The 13,447-nt window shown below is 38.1% G+C and overlaps 1 protein-coding gene across 1 annotated transcript in view; it reads right to left on the bottom strand.

Moving 5' to 3' along the window:
* LRP1B (LDL receptor related protein 1B) overlaps positions 1-13,447 on the bottom strand; it is a 1,616,178-nt gene that overhangs the window by 102,991 nt on the left and 1,499,740 nt on the right. Inside the window, exons 79-80 of the mRNA XM_067742376.1 lie at positions 9,276-9,499; positions 8,091-8,197 (exon numbers count right to left, since the gene is read on the bottom strand). Coding sequence (XP_067598477.1) covers positions 8,091-8,197; positions 9,276-9,499 — 331 coding nt within the window. The remainder of the gene's footprint in view (positions 1-8,090; positions 8,198-9,275; positions 9,500-13,447) is intronic.

The following is a 13,447-nucleotide window of genomic DNA, read 5'->3' as shown; positions in this document are numbered from 1 at the left end:
AACCAATATGAGACTGAACCACACCTACCTGCTAGTGTTGGAGGGTCTCCTGCAGAGGCGGGGGGCGGCTGTGGCTCACCGTGGGAACAAGGACACTGGCAGCAGAAGTTCTGGGAAATACTCCTTGGTGGGAGCCCTCCCAGAGCACCAAAAAGCCTGTAGGCTCCAGTGCTGGGTTGCCTCAGGCCAAAAAAAAACAGGGAGGGGACTCAGCCCCACCCATCAGCAGACAAGTGGATTAAAGTTTTACTGACCTCTGCCCACCAGAATAACACCCAGCTCTACCCACCACCAGTCCCTCCCATCAGGAAGCTTGCACAAGTCTCTTAGATAGCCTCATCCACCAGAGGGCAGACAGCAGAAGCAAGAAGAACTACAATCCTGAAGCCTGTGGAACGAAAACCACATTCACAGAAAGACAGACAAAATGAAAAGGCAGAGAACTAGGTAACAGATGAAGGAACAAGATAAAACCCCAGAAAAATGACCAAATGAAGTGGAGATAGGCAACTTTCCAGAAAAAGAATTCAAAATAATGAAAGGGAAGATGATGCAAGACCTTGGAAAAAGAATTGAGGCAAAGATCAAGAAGATGCAAGAAATGTTTAACAAAGACCTAGAAGAATTAAAGACCAAACAAACAGATGAACAATACAATAACTGAAGTGAAAAACACACTAGAAGGAATCAATAGCAGAATAACTGAGGCAGAAGAACAGATAAGTTACCTGGATGACAGAATGGTGGAATTCACTGCTGCAGAACAGAATAAAGAAAAAAGAATGAAAAGAAATGAAGACAGCCTAAGAGACCTCTGGGACAACATTAAACACACCAACATTCCCATTATAGGAGTCCCAGGAAGAGAAGAGAGAAAGAAAGGACCCAAGAAAATACTTGAAGCAATTATAGCTGAAACTTCCCGAAAATGGGAAAGAAAATAGCCACCCAAGTCCAGGGAGCGCAGCGAGTCCCAGGCAGGGTAAACCCAAGGAGGAACATGCCGAGACACATAGTAATCAAACTGACAAAAATTAAAGACAAAGAAAAATTACTAAAAGCAACAAGGGAAAAATGACAAATAACATACAAGGGAACTATCAAAAGGTTAACAGCTGATTTCTCAGCAGAAACTCTACAAGCCAGAAGGGAGTGGCAAGATATATTTAAAGTGATGAAAGGGAAAAATCTACAACCAAGATTACTCTACCAAGCAAGGATCTCATTCAGATATGATGAAGAAATCAAAAGCTTTACAGACAAGCAAAATCTAAGAGAATTCAGCAACACCAAACCAGCTCTACAACAAATGCTAAAAGAACTTCTCCAAGGTCGAAACACAAGAGAAGAAAAGGACCTAAAAAACAAACCCGAAACACTTAAGAAAATGGTAATGGGAAAATACATATCAGTAATCATCTTAAATATGAATGGATTAAATGCTCCAACCAAGACACAGGCTCACTGAATGGATACAAAAACAAGACCCATATATATGCTGTCTACAAGAGACCCACTTCAGACCTAGGGACACATACACACTGAAAGTGAGGGCATGGAAAAAGATACTCCATGCAAATGGAAATCAAAAGAGAGCTGGAGTAGCAATACTCATAGCAGGTAAAATAGACATTAAAATAAAGAATGTAACAAGAGACAAGGAAGGACACTACATAATGATCAAGGGATCAATCCAAGAAGAAGATATAAGATTTATAACTATATATGTACCCAACATAGAAGCACCTCAACACATAAGGTAAATGGTAACAAGCTATAAAAGAGGAAATAAATAGTAACACAATAATAGTGGGGAACACCTCACTTACACCAAGGGACAGATAATCCAGACAGAACATTAATAAGGAAACACAACCTTTAAATGACACAATAGACCCGACAGATTAATTGATATTTATAGGACATTCCATCTGAAAACAGCAGATTACACTTTTTTCTCTAGTGCACACAGAACATTCTCCAGGATAGATCACATCTTAGCTCACAAATCAGGCCTCAGTAAATTTAAGAAAATTGAAATCATAGCAAGAATCTTTTCTGACCACAACACTATGAGATTAGAAATCAGTTGAAGGGAAAAAAATGTAAAATACACAAACACATGGAGGCTAAACCATATGTTACTAAATTACCAAGAGATCACTGAAGAAATCAAAGAGGAAATCAAAAAATACATAGAGACAAATGACAATGAAAACATGACAATCCAAAACCTATGTGATGCAACAAAAGCATTTTTAAGAGGGAAGTTTATAGCAATGAAATCCTACCTCAAGAAACAAGAAAAATCTCAAATAAACAACCTAACCTTACACCTAAAGGAACTAGAGAAAGAAGAACAAGCAAAACTCAAAGTTAGTAGAAGGAAAGAAATCATAAAGATCAGAGCAGAAATAAATGAAACAGAAACAAAGAAAACAATAGCAAAGATCAATAAAACTAAAATCTGGTTCTTTGAGAAGATAAACAAAATTGATAAACCTTTAGCCAGACTCATCAAGAAAAAGACAGAGAGGATTCAAATCAATAAAATTAGAAATGAAAAAGGAGGTTACAACGGACATTGCAGAAATACAAAGCATCCTAAGAGACTACTACCAGCAACTCTACGCCAGTAAAATGGACAACCTGGAGAAATGGACAAATTCTTAGAAAGGTATAGCCTTCCAAGACTGAACCAGGAAGAAATAAAAAATGTGAACAGACCAATCACGAGCACTGAAATTGAAACTGTGATTAAAAATCTTCCAACAAACAAAAGTCCAGGACCAGATGGCTTCACAGGTGAAGTCTATCAAACATTTACAGAAGAGCTAACACCCAACCTCTCAAACTCTTCCAAAAAATTGCAGAGGAAGGAACACTCCCAAACTCATTCTACGAAGCCACCATCACCCTGATACCAAAATCAAAGACACTGCAAAAAAAGAAAATTACAGACTAATATAGAAAAATGAATATAGATGCAAAAATCCACAAAATACTAGCAAACAGAATCCAACAACACATTAAAAGTGTCATACATCTTCATCAAGTGGGATTTATCCCAGGAATGCAAGGATTCTTCAATATATGAAAATCAATTAATGCAATACACCATATTAACAAAGGGAAGAATAAAAACCATATGATCATCTTAATAGACGCAGAAAAAGCTTTTGACAAAATTAAACACCCATTTATGATAAAAACTCTCCAGAAAGTGGGCATAGAGGGAACCTACCTCAACATAAGAAAGGCCATATATGACAAACCCACAGCAAACATCATTCTCATTGGTGAAAAACTGAAAACATTCCTTGTAAGATCAGGAACAAGACATGATGTCCAGTCTCACCACTATTATTCAACATAGCTTTGGAAGTCCTAGCCATGGCAATCAGAGAAGAAAAAGATATAAAAGAATACAAATTGGAAGAGAAGAAGTAAAACTGTCACTGTTTGCAGATGACATGATACTATATGTAGAGAATCCTAAAGATGCCAGCAGAAAATTACTAGAGCTAATCAATGAATTTGGTAAGGTTGCAGGATACAAAATTAATGCACAGAAATCTCTTGCATTCCTACACACTAACAACGAAAGATCAGAAAGAGAAATTAAGGAAACAATCCCATTCACCATTGCAACAAAAGGAATAAAACACCTAGGAATAAACCTACCTAAGGAGGTAAAAGATCTGTACTCAGAAAACTATGACCCTGATGAAAGAAATCAAAGGTAACACAAAAAGATGGAGAGATATACCATGCTCTTGGATTGGAAGAACCAATGTTGTGAAAATGACTATACTACCCAAAGCAATCTACAGATTCAATGCAGTCCCTATGAAATTACCAATGACATGTTTTACAGAACTAGAACAAAATATTTCACAATTTGTATGGAGACACAAAAGACCCCAAATAGCCAAAGCAATCTTGAGGGGAAAAAATGGAATTGGAGGAATCAAGCTCCCTGACTTCAGACTATACTACAAAGCTACAGTAATCAAGACAGTATGGTACTGGCACAAAAACAGAAATATAGATCAATGGAACAGGATAGAAAGCCCAGAGATAAACCCATGCACCTATGGTCACCTTATCTTTGATAAAGGAGGCAAGAATATACAATGGAGAAAAGACAGTCTCTTCAATAAGTGGTGCTGGGAAAACTGGACAGCTACATGTAAAAGAATGATTAGAACACTCCCTAACACCATACACAAAAATAAACTCAAAATGGATTAGTGTCCTAAATGTAAGACCAGACACCATAAAACTCTTAGAGGAAAACATAGGAAGAACACTCTCTGACATAAATCACAGCAAGATCTTTTTTGACCCACCTTCTAGAGAAATGGAAATAAAAACAAAAATAAACAAATGGGACCTAATGAAACTTACAAGCCTTTGCACAGCAAAGGGAACTATAAACAAGATGAAAAGACAACACTTAGAATGGGAGAAAACATTTGCAAACGAATCAATGGACAAAGGATGAATTGCCAAAATATATAAACAACTCATGCAGCTCAATATTAAAAAAACAAACAACCCAATCAAACAATGCGCAGAAGACCTAAACAGACATTTCTCCAAAGAAGACATACAGATGGCCAAGAGGCACATGAAAAGCTGCTCAACATCACTAATTATTAGAGAAATGCAAATCAAAACTACAATCACCTGATACTGGTTAGAATGGGTATCATCAGAAAATCTACAAACAACAAATGCTGGAGAGGGTGTGGAGATAAAGGAACCCTCTTGTACTGTTGGTGGGAATGTAAATTGATACAGCCACTATGGATAACAATATGGAGATTCCTTAAAAAACTAAAAGTAGAATTACTATATGACCCAGCAATCCCACCTCTGGGCATATACCCAGAGAAAACCATAATTCAAACAGACACATGCACCCCAATGTTCATTACAGCACTATTTACAATAGCCAGGTCATGGAAGCAAGCTAAACGTCCACTGATAGACGAATGGATAAAGAAGATGTGGTACATATATACAATGGAATATTACTCAGCCATAAAAAGGAACAAAATTGGGTCATTTGTAGAGACGTGGATGGACCTAGAGACTGTCATACAGAGTGAAGTAAGTCCGAAAGAGAAAAACAAAGATTGTATATTAACGTATAGATGTGGAATCTAGAATAATGATACAGATGAACCAGTCTATAGGCAGAAATAGAGACACAGAGGTAGAGAACAAATGTATGGACACCAAGAGGGGAAAGTAGGGGGGCCAGTGGTATTGGTGGGATGAATTGGGAGATTGTGTTGGACATATATATACTAATATGTATAAAATAGATAACTAATAAGAACCTGCTGTATAAAAATAAAATAAAATAAAATTCAAAAAAAAAAAGGAAATACATTCACAGGCCAGATGCCATCAAAAAAAATAAAATTCGGGTTATGGAGTTATGGTGGGCAAGGTACAAATGCAAGGCTCTAGTACGTGGCATATTATTTCTATAATTATTCTTAGTCTCTTAGGTATTCAAGAAATTATACTAATCAATTTACATTGGTGTTAACTTCTGATATAAATGAATTGTTATAAATTCTCTGTAAGGTAAATATTATCATATGCATTTTACAAATAAGAACATTGGTGCTGAAAAGTTTATGCAGGTTGTGCAATTTTAACTCAAGCCTATATAAATGGAAGGCTTATACTCTTTCTAGGACTCCATATTTCTTCTGTCTAATACACTATGCTATGCCCAATAGGGTATACCATCTTCCTTTTGAAACTTTTCTGTCAGCTATTATGGCACTGAATTCTGTTGCTTTGCTCCTATTGCTCAAACACCTCTGTAGTCTTTATTTTTGATCCTGACTCTTCTGAATATAAGCATCTCACACATTTCTACCCTAAGAAGCCTCTGTTTTCTCCTCCCTTGTCTATCTTAAATCCAGCAACTTTAAATCATCGGTTTTCTATTGCCAGTTCTCTGAACTAAGTTTCTAGTTCTGCTTTGAGCTCCAGAACTAAAATCTCCAATTTCCTGTGAGATATCTCCATCTGATTGACTTATGTTGGTCATGTCCACAACTACAACACATGACAGCAAGGAAATAACACTCCCTTCATAAATAAATTTCCCAAGAATGCCTGTCTCAGATTCCCTCATAAGAACCCTCAGACAGGCAATTCTATACATTGCTTCCTGAGTCATTTTTTAAAATGAAAATAATGTTATGTATACTATGGCTATGTAAGATGTTAACGTCAGAGAAGCTTTTTTTAAATCAATTGTCCAACCTTTCTACTGAATAAAAGTCTAAAATTAGTTAAAAATAAAAAAGTTAAGAAAAAGAAGTACAAAGTTCTTTAAAAAATAAAATAGTGTTTGAGCAGATCATGCCACTTTCCTCAAAATCCCCAGTGGCTTGCTTCCCTTAAAGCTAGAATAGAATCCAGTCCTTATCAGTGTGTTCCAGGTCCTGGATGATCTGACTTTGGTCACTTTGTCACTCTCACACCTACTATTCTCCCGAGTTGATCATATGCTTCTAGGCATACAGCCATCCCTTGGTGTCTGCAGGGGATTGGTTATAGGATCCCCCATGAATACCAAAACCTGCAAACGCTCAAGTCCTTTATATAAAATGGCATATTATAGTCAGCCCTCGGTATCTGTGGGTTCAGTAAATTCAACCTACCATGGATACGGAGCGCCAACTGTCCTAACATTACTGCTGTTTCTTACACATGCTAAATTCCTTCCTAACTCATAACTTGCCATTCTGTCTACTTGGAAAGCTCTTTCTTCACATAATCACATAGTTTGCTATCTCTCTTTATTCAGTCATCTTCTCAAATATCACCTTTCTAGAGATGACTACTTTGATAATCATAACTAAAATAGTACCTTCCCATAACTGCCCATCTCTTATATTTTGTTTTCTATATAGCTTTTATAATTACCTGACATGATGTATCCTACATATTCTATCCTATACAGGAAAGTAAGTTTCCTGAGAATTGGAACTCTCTTCACAAGGGCAGGAACTTATTTCTTCAGCATCTGGAACAATTTCTGTCACCAGGTGAGTGTTCAATTAGTATTTGTTAAATCACTGAATTGAGACACACCTACATAAATAAACTAAATTCCAATGATTGTTCCTTCCTATAAGAGTAAAAACAATCTACTTGGAGGAAAAGGCATAAGGCACATTAAAAGTAATAAAAATATAAGTACCAAATATAAAGTTTCAACTTTATATTGTTAAATAACATATGCTATAGAAAGCCTAATTGTTAAATAACGTATGCTAAGCCTAACTGCAAAATAACATATGCTATAGACAATGTATTGTGTCCTTTTTGATGGGGATGTAGTGGGAGGGGGTGGGGGATGGCACAAAAGTCTCTGAGGTTTCTGCAGTATGAAAATATTTTATGAGGAAGTACTAAACTTAGACCTTACAAGACTGGTAAGATTCCTCTAGGTACACAAAAGTTGGAAGGGCATTCTAGATGAGGGATCTGGGAGGAAAATGGCATAGGAGAAAGAACAGGAATGCAGAAAAAAGACCTGAGCTCCTGAACCGTCCTGGAAGTACAGAGAGTATAGACTGGTAGTTTAGATGACATGGCTGGAAGGGAGATTAAAGCCAGATTGAAAAGAGCTGTGAGTGTCTTTCACAAAAGTTGTTTATATGTTCCCACCTGTCTATCCATTTAGTCTCTCATCCTCTAGGAATATTACCATCTATCTCAATATCATTAACACATAGCTGTAAAAACACCCTAACACAATGCTATAAACTGTCAAAATTTCATGCAGGTGAAATCCTACTTATAGCCTTATAACTTAGGTAATTGTCAAATAATATCCCCATAATATCACCAGCAATATGGTAAGAACCTGACTTTCAAGTTGGGAAAGTACAACATGAAATGTTAATGACTTTTATAAAGTCATACTATAAATTATTTTATCTGCTTGTAAAAATGATTATATTGCCAACAAAACTAGAAAGAAAGGCAATACTATTACACTTAGCACACTACTTCACATTTTAGACTGTGTGGGACACATATCATACCTGTGGGTCTCTGTAAATTCTTTTGTACTAAAATTCTTCTCAGAGTACCGTCCATGGCCGCTTCTTCTATGTGGGAGTGGTCCCCAACAATCGTCCAGTACATCATCCTGAAGAGATAGGTCAAGTTGGTTAGCCTGGTGAATGTGCTTAGCCTGGTGAATGTGCTGTTACAACCCAAAACAGGGTCTCTTCAGACCCTGTGCATCAGAATCACCTTAGAGTCCCTGAAAATTGCCTGAAAAAGCAGATTTCTGGACCCAACTCTAAACCTACAGAGTGAGTACCTCCAAGAGGGGGCCCCAGGAGTCAACAATGTAAAAGTCGTACCTATTCCCTAAAATTTGAGAGCCACTGTTTAATAGGCTCACTTGATAGGCAAAGTTCAATTTTGAAAATTTCCTTAAAATTTTAGAAGAAAAATATTTCTAACACTTGAAATTATCTTCTTATCATGACAGAATATTCATTTTACTATAGATGATGCATCAATATGCTTTTGTTTTTGATATAGTAACTATTTTCTCAGACATAAATAATTTTCTCACTTAGAAGACACCACATAACATAATTCTAGTAAGTAAACAGCAGTTGCCTCTTTTTACTCAGGATCTAATGATCCACTTTATGGGTGATTAGGAGTTTTATTTAACATTTCCCTATTTCCTTTTTGGTCATTGCTTATAAATAAGAAATAAGAGAGTAAAAAAGGAAAAAATCAAGCCGAGTAAAGGGAATATTTGTGTTAAATTGTTTAAATTTGTTTATACATATGCCTCCATTTTTTATTACCAGAAATAGCCCGTCACTAATATTCTACACTTAACATGTTTAATATTATTTTTAATGTCTCAAAAATTCGATTTTAGATTAACTACAGTGGTTATGTTTTTCACATCAGTTTCATTAATCTGAATGCACACATAACATATACACTGAATGCACACATAACATACACTAAATGTATAAAGTAGCAAATGTTCAGGAAGAAGAATATATTTTGCACCACCATTTGGTGTGAAAAGGACATGCTTTTGTACAGAAGGGGTAGAGGGATTTTCAGAAGTCTTGTGAATCTATTATACGTTGAACACTCTTCCAGAAACAACACTACAGAGCATGGGTGGGACAATCTATAAAAATGGATACTCATATCAAGAAATATAAATAACCAGGTCATTAACCTACCCTCTTTTAGGATTTACAGCAATAGCATACGGTTCTCCAGCCATATTTGTTAAGAGTCTGGTGCAGTTGGGGCCATTCAGCTGTCCTACGTTGATAGAGTATCTCAGACTGGTCCAGTGAGTAGTGTAGTAACTGAACCAGTGCATTCTAGAATGGTCAGTCCAATAAATATTTCCAGCAACCCAGTCAACTGCAACATCCCTGGGCCTTTTAAATTCAGGACACTAAAAGAAAACAAAACAACAAACCACAGTATTTTCAAAAGCAAATTGGCGGAGTTTTCTATATCTATACATTGAGATTGTTTGGGAATCTTCTTAACATGGTCAGGTGTTAATTGTTACATAGATTTTTTAAATCCCCAACATACTTTATTTTATTTTTAGTTTTTATAGATGTATAATTTCACAAATCCTAAGTATACAACTCACTGGAGTTTTACCTATCACTGCCTCTGTTTAACCACCACCCTACTAGAATACTTCCAGAATTGTAGAAGGTTCACTTGTGACCTCTCCCAGTAAGTATTTCTCTTAGAATAAGCATAATCCTAACATCTAAATCACAGATTAGCTTAAACAAATCCACATAAACAGAATCATACTCTTCTATTCCTGACTTCTTTGACTCAACATCATGTTTGTGAAATACACCCATATTGGTGTGCATGTCAGTTATTAATTACTTTTTATTTCTGGATAATATTTCAGAATATGAAATATTACTCATGAATATATATCAATTTGTTTACCATTTTACTGGTAATATATATTTTGCTTGTTTACAATTTTGGGCCATTACAAATAAAATTATGAATATTCCTTTACGTGTCTTTTGGTGGACACAAACTCTCATTTCTGTTGAGTATTTAATAAGAAATAGAACGGTTGAGTCTTAAGATATACTTATGATTGCTTAAATAGATAGGGCTGGAATTTTTTTTTCAAAGAGTCTGTACCAATATTCACTCTTTTCAGGAATTTAAGAAAGTTCCAGTTGCTCTACATCCTTACCATATATAATTTGATTTAAAATTGAAACAGAAAGTTAATACAAATAGACACATTTAGAGAGATACTATATTTAAATGTCTTTTGAGGAAAGTTACAATCTCTGTCATTTATATTAAATCTGCTAGCTTGGATTTTCTGTGCAATAGTATATTACTGAAATATTGTGAGACAAAGGTAAGAGGGTTCATTGGGAATAGACAGCAAGGAAAATAACGTATGCTGTGCCCTTCAATTAACTTGATCACTTTGAGCAGGAACTGTGTAGTAATTAATTTGACGTGGTCAGGTTTATTGTGCATAAACAAAAGTGAGAAGAAATTCTCAGGGGTATTATTATGAAGAATAGAAACAATTATTTGAAGGTCATTATAACTAGACATGTAGTCAATGTGTAAGAGCATTGTTAGGACCTGGTAACCAGTGGAAATATGGGTTTTTAACACATGACTGTTTCTTCTGTGATTTACCAGTGAACACATTTTATTAAAGAGTGGGCTTGGATTAAAAGAAAACAAACCGAACTTCTCAAAAAGAACGTGAGATGCCAAGAAACAGGAATAACAAGTCACTGTCTGCCGTGTGATTACTGAGATCTCAAAGAAGGAAAAATATGGCTTGAACTAAACACAGAACTCACAGAAATTTCTAATGACCTTTATTATCGATCTTTTTACTAATTGGTTTAAAAACTAAAATTATGAAATTTTACAGTAATCTACTTCTCAACTCTAATAAATACTCTCCATCTACCCAGTGATATCTCATAGCTAACTGAGGTTAAATAAAAGCACTCTACAATACAACATGGTCTAAACATGCCATATAAATAATATTCATAAATGGGTAGACTTTAAAGATTTGTCCTAGCCAAAACACAAAATCATTTTCAAGTGTTCCAATATTATGTAAATTAATTGTAATTCTTTTTTTTTTTTCTGATTTGGCAGCACTTAAAAGTAAATATATCAGACGAGGGGAAGATGGCGGAAGAGTAAGACGCGGAGATCGCCTTCCTCATTACAGATACACAAGAAATACATCTACACGTGGAATAACTCCTACAGAACGCCTACTGAACGCTGGCAGAAGACCTCAGACCTCCCAAAAGGCAAGAAAGTCCCCACGTACCTGGGTACGGCAAAAGAAAAAAGAATAAACAGAGACAAAAGGATAGGGATGGGACCTGCACCAGTGGGAGGGAGCCGTGAAGGAGGAAATGTTTCCACACACTAGGAGCCCCTTCGCGGGCAGAGACTGCGGGAGGCGGAGGGGGGAAGCTTCGGAGACAGGAGGAGAGCACAGCAACAGGGGTGCGGAGGGCAAAACGGAGAGATTCCCGCACAGAGGATCGGTGCCGACCGGTACTCACCAGCCCGAGAGGCTTGTCTGCTCACCCGCCGGGGCGGGCGGGGCTGGGAGCTGAGGCTCGGGCTTCAGGGAGAGGTCGGAGTGCAGGGAGAGGACTGGGGTTGGCTGCGTGAACACAGCCTGAAGGGGTTACTGCACCACGGCTAGGCGGGAGGGAGTCCGGAAAAAGTCTGCACCTGCCGAAGAGGCAAGAGACTTTTCCTTGCCTCTTTGTTTCCTGTTAGGCAAGGAGAGGGGATTAAGAGCGCTGCTTAAAGGAGCTCCAGAGACTGGCGCAAGCCGCGGCTAAAAGCGCGGACCCCAGAGACGGGCATGAGACACTAAGGCTGCTGCTGCCGCCACCAAGAAATCTCTGTTCAAGCACAGGTCACCATCCACACACCCCTTCCGGGGAGCCTGTGCAGCCCGTTACTGCCAGGGTCCCGGGATCCAGGGACAACTTCCCCTGGAGAACGCACCTCAGGCTGGTGCAACATCACGCAGGCCTCTACCGCCGCAGGCTCGCCCCGCACTCCATACCCCTCCCTCCCCTCGGCCTGAGCGAGCCAGAGTCCACGAAGCAGCCGCTCCTTTAACCCCGTCCTGTCTGAGTGAAAAACAGATGCCCTCCAGCGACCTACACGCAGAGGCGGGGCCAAATCCAAAGCTGAGCCCTGGGAGCTGTGAGAACAAAGAAGAGAAAGGGAAATCTCTCCCAGCAGCCTCAGGAGCAGCAGATTAAAGCTCCACAATCAACTTGATGTCCCCTGCATCTGTGGAATACATGAATAGACAACGGATCATCCCAAATTGAGGAGGTGGACTTTGAGAGCAAGATTTATGATTTTTTCCCCTTTACCTCTTTTTGTGAGTGTGTATGCCTCTGGGTGAGATTTTGTCTGTATAGCTTTGCTTCCACCATTTGTCCTAGGGTTCTATCCGTTTTTTTTTTCTTAAAAAAAGTTTCTTAATAATTATTTTATATTTTAATAACTTTATTTTTATCTTACTTTATTGTATTTTATCTTCTATATTTCTTTCCTTCCCTCCCTCCTCCTCCCTCCTTTCTTTCTTTCTTTCTTTCTTCCTTCCTTCCTTCCTTCCTCCCTCCCTCCCTTCCTTTTTCTTATCTTTCTTTCTTTCTACTTTTTCTCCCTTGTATTCTGAGCCGTGTGGATGAAAGGCTCTTGGTGCTGCAGTCAGGAGTCAGTGCTATGCCTCTGAGGTGGGAGAGCCAACTTCAGGACACTGGTCCACAAGAGACCTCCCAGCTCCACATAATATCAAATGGTGAAAATCTCCCAGAGATCTCCATCTCAACACCAGCACCCAGCTTCACTCAATGATCAGCAAGATATAGTGCTGGACACCCTATGCCAAACAACTAGCAAGACAAGAACACAACCCCACCCATTAGCAGAGAGGCTGCCTAAAAACATAATAAGTCCACAGACAACCCAAAACACACGAACAGACGTGGAACTGCCCACCAGAAAGACAAGGTCCAGTCTCTTCCACCAGAACACAGGCACTAGTCCCCTCCACCAGGAAGCCTACACAATCCACTGAACCAACTTTAGCCACTGGGGACAGACACCAAAAACAACGGGAACTACGAACCTGCAGCCTGCAAAAAAGAGACCCCACAGTAAGATAAGCAAAATGAGAAGACAGAAAAACACACAGCAGGCGAAGGAGCAAGATAAAAACCCACCAGACCTAACAAATGAAGAGGAAATAGGCAGTCTACCTGAAAGAGAATTCAGAATAATGATAGTAAAGATGATCCAAAATCTGGAAATAGAATAGACA

The sequence above is a fragment of the Pseudorca crassidens genome, chromosome 6, assembly GCF_039906515.1.
Source record: "Pseudorca crassidens isolate mPseCra1 chromosome 6, mPseCra1.hap1, whole genome shotgun sequence".
In the NCBI taxonomy this organism is placed as follows: Eukaryota; Metazoa; Chordata; class Mammalia; order Artiodactyla; family Delphinidae; genus Pseudorca; species Pseudorca crassidens.
This window is presented reverse-complemented; position numbering and strand designations above follow the sequence as displayed.